Source organism: Henckelia pumila, chromosome 3 (genome assembly GCF_033568475.1).
Source record: "Henckelia pumila isolate YLH828 chromosome 3, ASM3356847v2, whole genome shotgun sequence".
NCBI lineage: Eukaryota > Viridiplantae > Streptophyta > Magnoliopsida > Lamiales > Gesneriaceae > Henckelia > Henckelia pumila.
In genome coordinates, this window is record NC_133122.1 from 42,302,342 (window position 1) to 42,318,472 (window position 16,131).

The 16,131-nt window shown below is 33.8% G+C and overlaps 2 protein-coding genes across 3 annotated transcripts; one reads left to right on the forward strand and one right to left on the reverse strand.

Annotated features, from left to right (window-relative positions):
* Positions 1-787: 787 nt before the first annotated feature.
* LOC140886134 (probable ubiquitin-like-specific protease 2A) lies at positions 788-9,852 on the forward strand. Its single transcript, XM_073292640.1, has 15 exons — positions 788-1,047; positions 1,678-1,907; positions 2,010-2,085; positions 2,185-2,234; positions 2,504-2,692; positions 2,809-2,884; positions 3,636-3,753; positions 4,447-4,587; positions 5,055-5,255; positions 5,335-5,390; positions 5,474-5,567; positions 6,538-6,628; positions 7,223-7,330; positions 8,334-8,699; positions 9,212-9,852. Exons 1-15 carry the CDS (start codon positions 807-809, stop codon positions 9,548-9,550), a joined length of 2,376 nt encoding a protein of 791 aa, XP_073148741.1. The 5' UTR covers positions 788-806; the 3' UTR covers positions 9,551-9,852.
* Positions 9,853-9,926: 74 nt separating this feature from the next.
* LOC140886136 (serine carboxypeptidase-like 13) lies at positions 9,927-15,695 on the reverse strand. Of its 2 annotated transcripts, XM_073292642.1 has the most exons (14): positions 15,568-15,695; positions 15,328-15,473; positions 13,708-13,784; positions 13,408-13,530; positions 12,887-12,989; positions 12,719-12,756; positions 12,545-12,646; positions 11,883-11,969; positions 11,356-11,490; positions 10,890-10,961; positions 10,667-10,788; positions 10,405-10,518; positions 10,275-10,329; positions 9,927-10,164 (listed from the first exon to the last, which is right to left on the reverse strand). In XM_073292642.1, exons 1-14 carry the CDS (start codon positions 15,693-15,695, stop codon positions 10,081-10,083), a joined length of 1,386 nt encoding a protein of 461 aa, XP_073148743.1. In that variant the 3' UTR covers positions 9,927-10,080. The 2 variants fall into 2 exon arrangements, with proteins under 2 accessions (XP_073148743.1, XP_073148744.1); XM_073292643.1 differs by lacking the exon at positions 10,405-10,518.
* Between the last annotated feature and the right edge of the window lie 436 nt (positions 15,696-16,131).

Consider the following 16,131-nt stretch of genomic DNA (forward strand, 5'->3'; position numbering starts at 1 on the left):
CTAACCCAGAATTGAATTACCTTTCCCATGCACCACCATGTTTGCGATTGTCGAGACTTTTTTGTTAATTCAAGAAAATTTGAATTTGAAGATATAGGGATTTGATATGACATTGATTATTGCCTTGATGCCTATAATATACTGGTTTATAATAAGTTTTTTCTCCAATCATATACTATCAATTCATAATCAAGTTATTATACATTCCTGAAATATGTTATTATATTTTGATGACTAAAATTAAATTATTTATTTTTATAGAGCTGTTTCTACCACTGTTTCTTGTAATGAAAACTCTAGTTATTAAATTTGCTTAAGTTCTGGACTGGGTAAAAAAACACATACACACAAGACCGTTACAAGTAGATGAATCTTATGAATCTTTTATTTAACTCGATAAAAAATATGATTTTTTTTTATGTTGACACCCACTCATAAAGAATCCCAAAAATTTCTTGAAATATAATAAATAATTTTCTTCTGCGTCATTTTGTTATAAAATGCATGAATATTAAAAGAGATTTGCATTTCTTTTCTCCCACATACTTCTTCAACAGTATTGTAAGTATTATATATAACTAAAAAATCCAAAAATATTTATAAAACATGATATATTCTAGTAATTAAATGAAAAGACATTTATTGTTCAAATAAATATTCTGATTAATTACCTTAAAACTATTTCTAGAATTTTTTTAATTTAAATATAATATAATTTTTCAAAATCCTCGCACAAAATTGCCTTTATAGAGTCTACAAATATTTCTGAAGTAGGCCAAATCCAAGTTTTGATCAATCAAATCAATATGCGCAAAACGAGAAATGTAAAGCCTTTGTCCGCCGTCGAAAGCCGCGGAAAGACCACCGGCCGCGGCGATCAAGGCGGCGGGAGCAGTAAAAATAAATTTTCAGTGTTCGAATTCGCCGAAGATGACGAGCGCGTGGAGGTGGATTCTCACCGTACGCTATCTAAATTTGAAAATAAAACCCGTTCCAGGAAACACGATCATCATCATCCCGTCGACAAATACCATTTCTTGTCTTTCTGTAAGCCCACATCCCTAGATTATGTATGTTCTTCTGCGAGTGTGTCATGCACGCTAAGTTCATTGACTGAAGAGGACTGATGCTTTTGATACTGTGTTAGAGACTGGTACGGGGTTTCTTTAGTTCTAGCCTTCTAGGCTGATGTATACGTTAGCATATTGGGGGAAATATCGAAATTTTGTGTATTTTGTGGTCGCTTTTGGATGGAGGATTTGATTTGCGTGGATGTGTGTTTGGATGGCCGGACTTAATCTGGAGTGATGACTTTAAGTTTGAATTTTAAGTGACCTGGATAATGATTTGTCCGCATTTGAAATCAGTTATGTCACTGATGCAAGAGCTAATATTGAGAATTGGGGGATGTGAGATTATAAACAAGTTAAATGGATTTAAACTCATGTATTGAAAATTAATCAATTCAATTATGTAGATCCTAATGGTGTTGAATTTGTGTAGCGGGAAAATCTGTGAGCGTACGGAAAATTGAAGTGTATATTAACTAGTCTTTTGTTTTTATTTTTTAAAAAAGTTGTTTTGTACATTTTTTGGGGGGTTATTTTCAATTCAATTTGATTTGTCTCTGAGTATTATAAAAATCCTTCTTGTGGAATTCTTGCTCAATTTTCGCAGTTACTCGAGGAAACACGACTTCACAACATGATTCTCGGAAAAAATCATCAGCTGTTGATGTTAGTGATGATTCTTTGAAAGATGAAACTTTTACATCTGATGTTTCGGTATTGCATGATTCTTCGAACTGTAGATGGCGGCCCTTGTATTCTCAAAATCATCATGATTCTGAATTATTTTCCGGTGAAGAAAATTCCTTTCGATATGGAAAAGGATCTGGCAAGAAGCATGTAAAGAGTTAAATATCATTTTACATTGTATTAAGTCATATTTGACTTTTTTGCTTTGACAATTATATCAAAGATGAATCTATCTATTTCCTTCTCATGTAGAACAAGGTACTTTGTGGAAATTCTGATGATGGTGAAATGAAATCAACCATTTATTTTGATTTAGCAGCAAATGGAGGTAACTTGCGTAACTGGATTAATTTCAAGCATTTATTTGGTTAATTTTATTTCTGTTTCAGGAACCAGTACAATTTCTAAGTTTCTCGATCTTTTGCAGGGTCAGTTGAAGAACTATCATCAGATCATGTCACCAATGTGAATGATTGTGTAAGCATACTAATGCACATCTATGTTTTTGGTTAAGCTATATCACTTAGAGGATGTGGAACTTGCAAAGTTTCTGTATACAAGAGTTTTTGGAACTTCTGAATCTTAAATTCTCTATTGTGTAATCCATGATAATACCAATGTCCATGATAAGTAAATTATTTTCTTACACATTTGGAATGGATGTTTGCAAAACCTCTTCTCTCCGCGTGTGTTGGATAATGGTTTAATTGTTTGATATCTACATTTCCTTCTGTTATGTTTTGCAGGAAGCAGTGGTTGTCATTGCTCCCAATTACGTTAAATATCGGAGTAAATCTTATACAAAATGTCACTTGACATTTTCGCAAAGGTGTATCAAACTGAATGGATCATTGCTCTGCGAAGAAAAAAATCCTCATTGTCTTGAATGGTCGATAGATGATATCATGAAAATTGAGTACCATCCACGTGAAAGTGTGAGCATAATAGTTAACCATCTTGAATTTAATTTTACCTTGACTTCTTCCTATACCTGTAAAACAGATCTAGCTTCCTTCATCAGCATGATTTTTGTTGGCAATTCAACATACAGGTGGAAGCAGATTTTGTGAACCTTCAATTAAAATCTAGGGATGAAAATGTCTCTGGAGCTTATAATTTCGATTCAGGTTTGTTCGCAATGTATCCTAATTGATGTTTTAAAAATGTAGTTTCTCTGCATTTCATACAGCTCAAGGATTGAATGTTTCTTCTAAGCAATTACTCTGAAATCTTTCTTTTAAGCAATGACTCTGAAATTCTTTTCTTTCTTCCAGAAGGTTCCACTCTGGCGTAAAATGTAAATGCTTTGCTAGCCTCATCGCCTGGGATGTGATTTAAATTCTTCTAGCTTTCTGGTTTATTCAGGTTTTGCAGTCAGGCAAACATAGTTATTAATAGGATGACCATCAAGTCAATAAATAGTATATAGCATGTATTTTTGGATAATGGGCTGGTATCTTCTATGGGAAAGCAGATTAATGTGACTTGTAATTTGTTGGCATGGATAGTGACGGTGCAATGCTTTAAGAACCCATTTTATCTCCAGCACATAGTGAGTGAAATCCGATTGGTGCATTATTGAATGGAGATGGTGGCAGCTCATGCCTGCGGGCTGCAACATAATTGGTCCATCAAAACGTTTATTCTGTTATGTTCATTAGTAGCCATTCAAATAGTCAAATGGTAGGTTAGTTAGTTTGTTGCTTCTTTATACTTGCCGACATGGACATGTGCAGGTGAAATTTAAATTTAAATTATAAATGACCTCATCTTAATTCCCTTATTGCACATTTCTGTTATTGATCGATGATTGATACGAGCACATCCACATGCTATGAATTGTTTTTTGACCAAGATTCAAGGCTTTTTCTCCACTAGATGCAGAGATGGTTGAACTAGAATTTGTTCTTCTTGGTAACTCTCAGTGGTCCAAAAAAATGGAAGAGATCAAATCATTGGATCCAAAATATGAAGCCGCTTGGGAAACTATTGCGCAGTAAGTTATTTGTTGACAAAATTTATGTTAAGTATTTTGGGTGATTGAAATTTTTTTTTCTCATTTTTTTGTTTGGAAAAGAAAGTTTAGTTTCTGCCCTTTAAAACACTGTCTTCTAGTTGGCATCACAGGCAGGTTTCAAAAACCCTGATTGGGCTGGATAGTCGAGACCACTGAGCCTCATCTTTGGTCTGGTTTTGCTAGCAAATCATTTCAGGCAAAATACCTGTATTTATCATAAAAGCATTCAATCTAAGTTGACAAACTGTGAATGCCAAAGAGCCATTGGCTTGATGGCATAAAATTTGTCCACTTAGAAGGAAAAACCAATTCATGTTTTACTCTAGTTTTTATCAAGGCCTTTCGGAAAAATGAGAGGTGCAATCAAAAACAAAAAAAATGATGTAGTTCTTGGGATGTGTTGGAACATTGATGGTGGTTATGTTGACATACAAACTCATTGAGGAAATGAAATAAGACATATCAAGTATATGGTTTAAACTTTGATGCCACTAAGAGTAATGGTTGGTCCCATAGTTAAACCAGTGAGCTATATTTCTGTTTAACGAATCATCTAGGCCACCAAACATTGCATGCATCTAATGACATGTCAATCTCAATTATCTTTAGCAGTTTCTATGCTGCTTTAAAGCTTTGATTATGTGACAGATGTTTTTTTTTATGGATTATCAGTGTAAATAGTTCTGACGTGACCTTTGAAGACATAATATATCCGAAAGGTGATCCTGATGCTGTCTGCATAAGTAAGAAGGATGTTGATTTGTTGCAGCCAAGGACATTTATCAACGATACTGTTATTGACTTCTATATTAAGTAAGTTTTTCACGTATGGTTGGATTCCCTGTGGCCCATAGCTATGTTATATCAATAATGGGCCTTACCGGTTTTGCGTGATAATTGTCATTTCTTTTCCTTCCTTTCTCGTGGAACTTGGATATCACTGTTAGTTTTTAAGTTCAATACTGCTTGTGATGTCTGTTTTCTTTCCTTATATTTCACAATCCAAAGAAGAAGATTATTTGGCTTTATAATCCAAGGGGTGTTTGACTTCTTTCTGTGAAACACGTTTTGGCTTGGGCTTCTATGTTCTTGGTCTAGTACATTATTGAGGATATGCACATATAAAATCTGCAACTACATATTTAATTGATCTTATATAGGTTGTCTTAAACAAGAACACTGAGCTGTTGATACTTTCTTATGAAATAATTTTGATTGATACTTTCTTTTAAAAAATTTGATAATCAAAGCATATTGACTGTCTCGTGACTGACTTGCAGATATCTTTTAAATAGAATGGCATCAGTGGAGCGGCACAAGTTCCATGCTTTCAACGCATTTTTCTTTCGGAAGCTTGCTGATCTGGATCAAGATCCATCGAGAGCTCGAGATGGAAAAAAAGCTTTTCAGCGTGTTCAAAAATGGACTAGAAATGTAAATCTGTTTGAAAAAGATTACGTATTAATTCCTGTAAATTTCAGGTAAATAATGCCATTAAGGTACTGTCAAATATTTAAGTCTTAGGTTTAATCTTCATGATTGGTTTTCCACTTTTGGCAGTTTTCATTGGAGTTTGATTGTCATCTGCCATCCTGGAAAAGTGGCTAATTTTAAAGGCATGATTTCTTTGCATTCTATATTTCAATTTGTGTTGTTAAACTCTGCTATTTCCTCGGCTTGAAATATGGGTCCATTGCAGCAAAAGATATGGACAACTCATCTGAGATGACATGCATTTTACACATGGATTCTCTCCGGGGAATCCATATAGGGTTTGAAAACCTTATTCAAAGGTAAGCTGCTGGTACTTGATTTTATGATAAACTAGTCGCATTGTCCTAAACCAGTTGAATCTTTCTACATTTCCATCAATGGAGAATATGTCAAGGAATTTCAATGGGTGTTGAGAGAGATAAACATGGTTAATCAACCATGGAATAAGTTTAACTTTGAAAACCTAGAGCTGCAGCCTGAAAATGGTGGATTGGTTTAATAGTCCTCTTGGGAATGGGCTGATTCAACAAATCTTTGTCAGTGAATATGTTCAGAAGGTGCTTGTTTGCAATTATTATCCCACTTGAACATCACTATGGCTGGTGCAAAAAAAATATTTCTGGTCATTGCGAGAAACTGAACTACTCTAGCAAAATTTATATCATGTATGCTCTCTTGTGATCTTAGATCTTTTTCCCAAATAACTCAATTAAAATAGCATGACTTGGACCTTATTTTAGTTAACACTATGTAGAATGGTCCTGCTTGACACTTTATGCTGGTATCAAGAAAAAAAGATCGATGAACCATGTGACAGGATATAACTACAGAGGCAGTTAAATTTCTAACCCCGTTTGAAAACTAGTCCTCTCTATGTATTTTATAACTATGGGGGCAGTTAGATTTCTAACCCCACTGTGTTTTATTTTAAAAACTAGGTATCCCAATAACTGTGAATACTTTGGACGAGAAATAAGAGTAAATGATCTGATAGTGAATAGGGGCTTTTTGTTTTTTTCAATCTGCGTGTGTTTTATTTTGAAATTTTGGTCTCCCCCGTGTATTTATAATTTAAAAACCAAAAAGCCCTTATAACTATTGGATCATCCAACTGTGATAGAAATTCTGATTTGTTGGTGATCAGATTTTTACATATTATATATTATATATTTTCAATCTTTCCTATTTGATGATTGGGGTTTACTTTCTTGTTTGCTATTTTCCCTAGTCATATAACACATCCAAGTGTTCTTATCTTGAAAATGGCAGTTACTTGTTGGAAGAATGGAAAGAGCGACATAAGGAACTGGAGGCCGATGTGTCAGTAAAGTTCTTGAATTTACCTTTTGTTGTCCTTCAGGTCTGTTTCTTTCTGGCTTAATCCACTAGTGAATTCACCTTAGTGTTGCCCTTAAAGTTACACATTTGTATAACTAACTTTTTGAGGGTTACACGTAATATCTTTAAATCATCTTTCATTGTGGATAGGAAACTCGTTTAAGGACCGCTTAGGAAATTTTAATGACCATGTTTTTCCTGTGCATGGATAATGTAAAGTATTAACAGAATTCTAATGAGATGGGATATTTGGTTGGGGTCACATATCTATGTGAAAGAGTCAATTGGATATTAATTCGCATTTTGAGGGAGACAAGTTTGAAATTGGTTTTAAAACGGATACAGGACTTTGAAATTGGTTATGTTGTTTAAATGTAATACACAGGCTCTTTTCCATAGTTAAGGTTTTTTCTTGTTTTTTCAATGTGTAAGCGGGTATGATATTTGCCTTCATTGATCGATGTTTTTCATGTTTATTGTTGGTACAAATATGGAGACCCTAAATTTTCATGTGAATTGGATAGAAATGGAAATTTCATACCTCTGTTCCATCTCAATTCGCAATTTATCAACAAATCTGAACTTTTCTCTCTTTTCATAATTTTGTGTTTCTCAGGTGCCACAACAAGAAAACTTTTTTGATTGTGGCCTCTTCTTGCTTCATTATGCAGAGCAATTTCTTCAACTGGCTACTAATTTCAGCACAAGAAAATATGCTGACTGGGTGAGTTTCTTTGTCTCACTTGGAACTTTGGGCATGAATTTTACTATCAATCTTTTCGAACTTGGCTGAAATGGATTACGTGGGTTTAAGTTTGTGGTATATTTTGCACGTTTGGTTTATATTTTTCACTCACATGTTGAATTTTTGGTTGAGAGAATAATGATAATTATTCTTAATGATAATTATTCTTTGAAAAACTGTTTGTCTTTTGTCCTCCCACTGGAAGAAGGAAGTGACGAATGAAGTAGCAGATGATGTGGGGGACAAAATGGCCTAACAGTTCCAGTATAAATGGCGCTGAGACAATTGATTTTTTCTCCAGTTGTTTCTATTGACTGTTTCAACTCTATCTTGCTGAAGTAGCTGGTATCAGTGCCAGACTATGGCCAACATGTTTACTACTCTGAATCCCTGATCAATAAAAAGAAGCACGCTCTGCTTTAACCATTCATGTTGTATAAAATAATCCATAGAGAGGGATAGTGCGTAAACATGGATAAAAAGATAGTTTGCATTTTTAGCAAACTTAACAACACGTTATTTTGTCAACATTTTTTTAGCCCTTTTGCTGCATGGATTAAAGCGTTTGTCATCACTTTAGAGTATTCATAAACACATCAAAGCTGAGTCATGCTTCGGTTCTGAAATGATGTTTTTGTGAATATGAGTGTTTGTCGCTTCTGAAAATTGAGTGCAGTACAATTCATTGAAGAACACATTCAATGAACAGGGTGCATATTTTTGGTATGTATTCAGTCAAATTGCCTTTAACGACCAACGGAGGAGCCATTTTTGTGTTACTGAACATTTTGTTAGCTTTAGTTATCAGCTTTGAAACATGTCTGCTGCATTATGTTTTTGTTGGCTTTTGATGAGTGTTAGCTACTGAACGACCTAGAAGACAGTTTTGGATTAAATTAATCAATTTTCTATTGGGGACATTGCTGCAGTTAAATAACTAAACTAATATTGGAAATTTGACTTTACCTATCTGTTTATGCAGCTTAACGAGAATTTATTCCTGCCTGCTGAGGTGTCTCTCAAAAAACGTTATCATATTCGAAATTTGATTTATAGATTAGTTGGAGATGATGTTGGGGAAGATCCTTCTGCTGTATGTAGTAACATATGTCTTCCAGTTGATAATGTGAATAAGGAAGATAATAGCGCAGAGTTCGTGAAGGAAACCATCGTGAAAGACGTGTGTTGTGGCAAAACGTATGACTCCAATGTTGATCAACAAATTCACATGACATATACCAGCACAGGTGGGCAGCAACCTTTTGTGGGCATGTTAGAGCCAAGTGATTTTGCAAAGTCAGCAAGTGATGAATGTTGTCAACTTTTTGAGCCGCTGCTGTCAATCAAGGTATGGAATATTTGTTTTGGTATATATTTCGATAATGTTACTTTTTAAGGAGTTCTTGTTAGCTATTTTGAGAATACGTGAAAATTCAGTTTCTATTTGAAAATTCATGGAAATTGATGGATGTAATTGAAAATGCAAATCAGTTCCCTGACACGAGTTTTGATTTTTTTTTCTTTTTTTTTTTTGCATATAAGAGAAAACATGATTTGCGTGAAAAAACTTCAATTTCAACGATTTTGCTAACACGAGTCTAGCTAATTGTGCTTGGGTTAATAATATCCAACGAAAAGTTATCTAAGATTTCCATGTAAACTTACCATGATGCAATATGCTCAAAATCTTCTTACACGAAATTTGCCTCTTCTTTTTATTTGGTTCCATGCCATGCTTTTGCTTGATTCCTTTTATGTTTTTTTATGTTGTATTTTGTAAAGAGAGTATCCCTTGATTTGGAGATCACCCAGGCAAGTAAACAAAATGATATCTTTTTGGATCTCTTTTAATTGAAACAGGACGAAGCACATGAAAAGCCCACAACTTTTCGACCACCATTTGCAGCAAGCTTACGTGAAGCTGATGGTAATAGTGTATCTTTGCCTTCCCCCTACTCAGTTAGACGTTTCAATAAATCCGAAATGGATGTTCAATTCGAAATTGGCTCAACTTCTGCTGTGGCTTCTATCATAATTGAAGCACATAATGGGGAAAACACTTTTCTTGAGGTCAAATCCAGTGCTGACAATGAGAAAAATGAGAGTGATTGTTCTTCACCATCAAGCGAGGTTCTTGCAGCATGTGTTGCAGATTCTGAAGAGGAAAACGAGACACAAAGATTCCGTAGGAGACATTAGCGTCCTGCTGTGCCTCATCTTTTGTTGCCAAGTCACCGATTGGTACGTGTATGATTCTAGTCGCTCTTCCATTCCATGGACAAAGGAAAAGAAGAGTGCATGCGCATGCATACTCATGCGCATTTTTTATATATGCGTCTAGGCCACGGGACTTGCTGATTGCTCTCCTGGTTCATACATATGTTTCTATATTATCAGTTATCGAAGGGTGTTGGGTACTTGGGTTGATCAGTGTGGATGGAACCATATGTTCATGTATATATATATTTGCTTCTATATTATCTAAGCGCATATTCTGGGAATTATCTGGTTGTCGTCAAGTCAAATTACAAATATACTCTTAAAATATATAATATACTTAACTTATAAATCCAAATTATACAACTTATATTTTATACATATAAAATGTAATTATTCATCGTGTGATTCATAAGCAAATTATGCTGATACATACCATCGGCAATACTCTTCTAATTTAGTACCAATCAGGCATAGATCACCATGTCGACAATCCATACCAACATTTTCCTCTACAGTGGAAACAAAGAGAGCCATCTTTTTATCATGGCAAGACACTGTTTGGGCATGTATTCTGGAGCTGTGTGACCTGCACCCTGCAAAACAAGAGCATTCAGTTACATCTATATATATATAATCACCCTCTTACCATCTACGTCGCGCCATCCCGGCCCTATAAATATATAATAGAGCTGATTTTTCTTGCCTTCACAGTAACGAAGGTGATATAGGCTTCTTCTCCTTTGTGTTTCTCCGTGTATCTATAACAGGAACATAGCAAATTAACATATTTCAAAAATAATTTTGAAAAACAGGATCAAGAATTTAAAGTGAACCCTGCGACTTGGCCATCGACGGTCCATGGCCTCCATTTATCTTTAACGGTGAGATTGAGAGAGTGTATCCATTTTAAAGTGGCTATGTATGGAACAAGCATATCATGATCCCCACTGGAGATAACAAATACAAAATTTTAGCTCAGACTGTAACTTATATTGTTTTGTGACCAACGAAAATTATCTTTATGCCAACTCCTGAGCTCAATTTCGTCCACAGTAGAAAACTGATACAAGAAGGAAAAAAGTAAATGAGACTCACCTGTACACCAAACTTCCAAAGCCTTTCTGATTCAGAATCTGATGATACCGGATGACGCTATCGACGTCATGCTCGTATCCAGGTAAGCTCCTGTTACATCTTTTCCATTCTCTTATGGTTCCCTTAGTAGTTGAAATAAAGTCATACATTCATTAGATAAAAAAAAGTTGTTTTATCAAAAAAATAAAATTAAAAAAGTTCTTCCTTTTGAGGTAGTGCATACATTTCTGATGTAAAGAGCCTCTTGCACAGTTTGATCATTTGCCCAGACAACAGATTCCACGTAATTATTATTCTACAACCAACAAGATTTCATCCTTAAAGCACCATAGAAATTCATAGTCACATCTTTTAAGGATTATAAATAAAACAACTCTTAAAACAGTATTCATATTCAAAAAACTTCAGCAAATAATTATATCCATTAAACCCGTTTAGGATCAAAAGTTTTTTAAGATACTTCTATTGAAATGGTAAAATCTTCAAAAGTAAGAATTCATACAACTTACTTGGGAATAGGTTCATATATTTTGTATAAATCATAAAAAAATAACCAATAATTTATCTGTCAAACATTGGAGATTTTTAACACGTTAAACGCATGCTGGAGTTTCCAAAATTTATGTTAAAGAGTTAGTCATTTTTCATATACTAAGAAGACATGCCATAGGAAAAGTTGAAGAAATTACACGACACCATTGCTCCTCTTCTTTGAACATGAAGAGGAAATCGTCTGGATCATCTTCTAGGATACGATCGTGTTTTGGTGAAAACAGATTACAGTTTGGATCCAAAATGTGGGAGCGTTTGATGTTCTTTGTGCACTGCATATATGAATAACAGTAACCACTGCCATAAATCATAGAGAAAAGAAAATGAAGAACATGCAAGGAGTGCTTGGTTTCCATTTTCTTGAAATAGTTTCTCATCCCCTAAAACATATATTAAAAACATCATTTTATTTTCATTCACTTTCTCCAAACCAAGTTTCGAATCATTTTCATATTCTCGAAAATGGTCAGTAATTTTAGCTAAGGTTTTCACCGTTTCCAAAAATACTCTGTTATTATTATATCATATTTTCTAGCCAAAAATTACATTTTTAGAAATTTTATCCAACCACGCTGACATTATTCAACACTTACACCGAAAAATCATTCTTCCAAGATAAAATGATCAAACATACTTTTATAGTTTTTGTAGTTTCTTATTTTACCTCATCACATAGTTCAAGAGCATAGCGGCATTGTGCATTACTTGGGTCTTCATCGATGTAGTTCCCATTACAGCTGCTCTTTGCTAGCTGAAAATAGGAAAAGAATTCACCCCTCATATACATATTTGATATTACCTTGCATGCAACATTGTGTCTTTTTACAATAACATGTGTATAAGTGGCTAAATCAATGTTCGACTCGAACTAGAGGTATTTAGTTTCTGGTTGAATCGAACAATAACATGCGTATACTCAAGATCAAGCATTTGTTAAGCAACTTGAACTTGAATAATTTATATTTACTTGTTTCTGAAAAAGTTCCACAACTAAATGCAAGTGATCATTTATTTCTCCCACTGGGAAAATTACAACTGTTTGTACATTAGTACATGTATACCTCAATGGTTTCTTCCTTGTATTAGAACGTTTGCTGAAAGTGTGCATTTTACTTCCATTCCTCGATGGAGTCCATCCCATAATTCGGTTAATATTTGAAAATTTTCAAGCTCTAACCTGAGAAACTTCGCCTTAAACATGCTACTCTAGCTAGTTTAATGCTCAAGTTCACGAGTTCCCATGAGTCAAATTAATCAGATGAGTATAATCAAATGTAAACTCAACTCGGTCTCTATAAAAGATCCCAGGAAGGATTTGGGGCCTACCTCAAAATATTCATCCGATATGAGTCCCATTCGATTAGCATAAGGGATCCTTTCGTTACTATCCAACTCTTTATCTGCCCAAGGATTTCCAATGAAATATCCCTGGTTCATTTTTCGCCACAGTTGAAATAACTAAACATGGTCGAAATCATAAATTTAAGTTTGAATGCGTACTTTGAGGTTCATTCGTTGCTCCAGCCCTCCTTCATTTCCTAATTAGTTTACATCGCGACATGGTCAAATGGCTGGATGAATAACAGGATATACTATAACAACACATACTTAATTCTGTCAAAAAACTTAAATTGAGAAATATAACTATTAGTTGATAGTAAAAATTACCATTTGCAATTTCTAAAGCAAGCAAAGTCACAGTTTTGCCTCCATAGGAGTCACCTCCAATGTACAGTCGATTCTTGACGAATCTTGGATGGTTTGATAACCACTGCATCATAAACAAAGCATGATGTATATTACTTTAAAAATGAAAATGAAACTTCATTTCTCAAAATAATCCAGTTAGTATTTTATTTATTTTCAATTTGAGAACCCCATTAATTAAATAATCCAACTTCATTAACATATATAATCTCTTCCCAAGTCACCTAAGGACCTCCCAGTTCTCAAAAACTTGAAAAGTTGTCACCTTCGTATCACCATATATAACCAAAAAGTAGATAAATATTACCAAAGCGTGGTTATATCTCCGGATAGATGGAACAAAATTTTCGAGTTTTAGTCGATGGTCCTAGTTATATTTTCTTGTCTCTATTGTTTTAGCCAAAAACGGTCTGATCATTCTAGTTTGTGACGTGCCAAAAAGGTTTTTAATTCCGGGCCTCAAAAGAAAAAAAAAAACTTACCTTCTTCAAGAATGTGTAGTTATCCAAAGTGGATTTAGTATCGGAGGAATTGAAACCTTCTGAGGTTGTTGCATAGGAGAATCCAGTCCCAACCGGCGAGTCTATAAATATGATATTGGCAACCTACAAAACATATGAACCATATATACTTGTTTTGTCAGTTACATTAATCAAGTGCATGCAAGTATACATGTATCAATGTTGTTTGCAGCCTGTTGCGTTATTCCGGATTTACATGCACCGAAGGATAGCGACTGGTATCCACATCGTTAAAAAAAAAAAAGTATGTTCCAAACTAACCTTTGTCCATGAATATGGGTTGAGAATTAGAGGAGGTAAACTTCCATCAAAACTTTGAATATCAAACCTCAATGGACCTGTGCTGTGCATATTGCAGATAAAATAATTTAATCCTCACACGAGACCACTAAATCTAATCTTTTAATTAAGGTAATTTCTACTATTTTGAATATGGTTTATATCAATGCATTACGTTTTTTGAATTAATGATTTTGAAAGATGAGAAATAATATTTATGATCCTCAGTTGTCATTAGTGGATATTTGATTAGTTAGTTTAATTTGTTCCCAAAAAAATTTATCTGTTAAAATTTTCTACTGTTTTAGGGTCAACATGATTTGAAGAGCCATATATTATATTCTCTCTTCTTTTAATTTTTTTCCCTTTTTTGTTTGGGTAATGCTAGAGGCCACACGTGTATTTTGGATTTAGAGATGGCAGATAAAAGACTTGTGCGGTGAGAGAAAATTGTCAAAGTTTTTTAATATATACGTACACACGATATAATGAGCCAATAATAAATAAATAATTTACGATAAATATAACTTGAGTTTTGTTTTTTAATTTTTTTTTAAAAATCCGTATTATTAGTAACGTATTAATTTTGTTTCTTTAATCTTCAATTTTATTTTATTTTTGTGACGTGGGAACCCGCAGTTGCTACCTTTTGGTGCGCTCTGGGTAAACTCCCGGATTAACTCAATAGTCTGCAAACTACGCTAATCAGTTAAATCACACTAGGCAAGCTCTGTGTGCAAGAAGGTGTTGGAAGAGAGAATCGAACTCCTAACTTATTGTCAAGAATTCACCTATTTCATCAATTTAGATACTTTGAAGGCTCTTTAATCTTCATTATTGTCAAAGGTAAGCTGGCAATGGCTCTAGCTAGCTTAGTAGTAAAATCATGGGATATTATTATATTATTAAGTATGCCCCATATATTCATTTTGATTGAAAAATCATCCGTGTGACAACATGACAACTAACGCATTTAATAATAATAATAAAACGTGTTGCACGGACTGACAAGCAAACACTTCCACTTGTTTTTTTGTTTTTTCTTTCTTTTGACGACGTAACCAAATTTTTTTGCGTAAGTTTAGTAAAAAAAAAAAATGTTAATAGAAATTAATCAATCTACTAATTTTTAGTCGAGCGTTCACCTGTTCAATCAACTTGACTTGAATATTTCAGTCCGTTGAGATTCTTTCACTAATATCATCGATCGTAAATTTTTCGAAACAATATACATATGACTCAGGTCAAACAGCTCCTATATATCTCATGAGATTTGGTACCGCACACGGATCAATCCCATTCATAAAATATTATAAAGTCTGGCATGTTTATATCGATTACTTAAATTAAATAAAGATATATATATATATATATATAGTTTTGTTATGATATCAATCAACTATGTCCAACTCCGTGTTTATCATGTACAATAGATGAATTGATTGGTACAATAGATGGATTGACTTACTTACTTGTACATGACCCAGAGTTGGACGTTGGTGGTACATGACCCGACGTTGGTGGGCAACATAACAAAACTCTATATATATTCTGTATTTTTCAATAAAAATGATTGGAAGAAGAGGAGGCATTAATGGTTACCTATTTCATAAACGAGACCGGAGAAACCAGAGCAACCGGGTCCGCCCGTCAACCAGAGCACAATCGGATCCTTATCCGGGTCTCTTTCGGACTCAACAAAGTAATAGAATAGCTGCACTTGTTCATCTTCTCCAACTCCGATATATCTATGAAGTGAAGTCAAACTCACTCACACATTATATATCAATCAATTCTAAAAAAATTAAATAATAAAGAAATATATAAATGGACCCAACCCACCCGGTTTCGAGGTGGAATGGCAGGGTATCCGGGTAACCCGGTAGAGTGTTGATGATATTGGCAGCTGCAGGGGTGAAGAAAAGAAGAAGAAGAAGAAGAATAGCCGTAAAATATTTATATGGTAACATTTCTATTTTCTTGTAATGAGAATATATTTGAGATTTGGAAATAAATAGCAAATCAGATGATGTTTACCGGCTTGTCGGTCAACCGTCAAACAATACCAACTTCTTATTTTCCTTTTTTTTTTATTTATTATTTATGAATATTAATTGGATTAACTAGCTAATTTTAACAGATTAACAGTATACGATTTTTGACACCCAATGCATGCATGTTTATTCAATTTTAATTATATAAAATAATTTTTTTCCCTAAAATTTGTTTTAATTTTTATTAGTATAAAATAGAAATTAGTAATAATTTGTATTTAGACCAAAACTTATAATTTTAATAATCGTTCTTACATTTTTTTAAGATATAAAATATATAATAATTCTTAAATGCATGCATAATTTATTTTCTAAAAAATTATTTATCACTTTTTCCATTAAACCAACCATC

Bases quoted from the DNA above. Each gene is read 5' to 3' on its own strand.
- LOC140886134 (XM_073292640.1), top strand. From the start codon at position 807: ATGCGCAAAACGAGAAATGTAAAGCCTTTGTCCGCCGTCGAAAGCCGC. The intron at 2,693-2,808 runs GTGAGCATAATA...TTCAACATACAG, and splicing joins AGTACCATCCACGTGAAAGT to GTGGAAGCAGATTTTGTGAA. The intron at 6,629-7,222 runs GTCTGTTTCTTT...TGTGTTTCTCAG, and splicing joins TACCTTTTGTTGTCCTTCAG to GTGCCACAACAAGAAAACTT.
- LOC140886136 (XM_073292642.1), bottom strand. From the start codon at position 15,695: ATGTTACCATATAAATATTTTACGGCTATTCTTCTTCTTCTTCTTCTT. The intron at 12,990-13,407 runs GTAAGTTTTTTT...TTTATGATGCAG, and splicing joins ACTACACATTCTTGAAGAAG to TGGTTATCAAACCATCCAAG. The intron at 11,491-11,882 runs GTAAAATAAGAA...TCATATATGCAG, and splicing joins CTCTTGAACTATGTGATGAG to TGCACAAAGAACATCAAACG.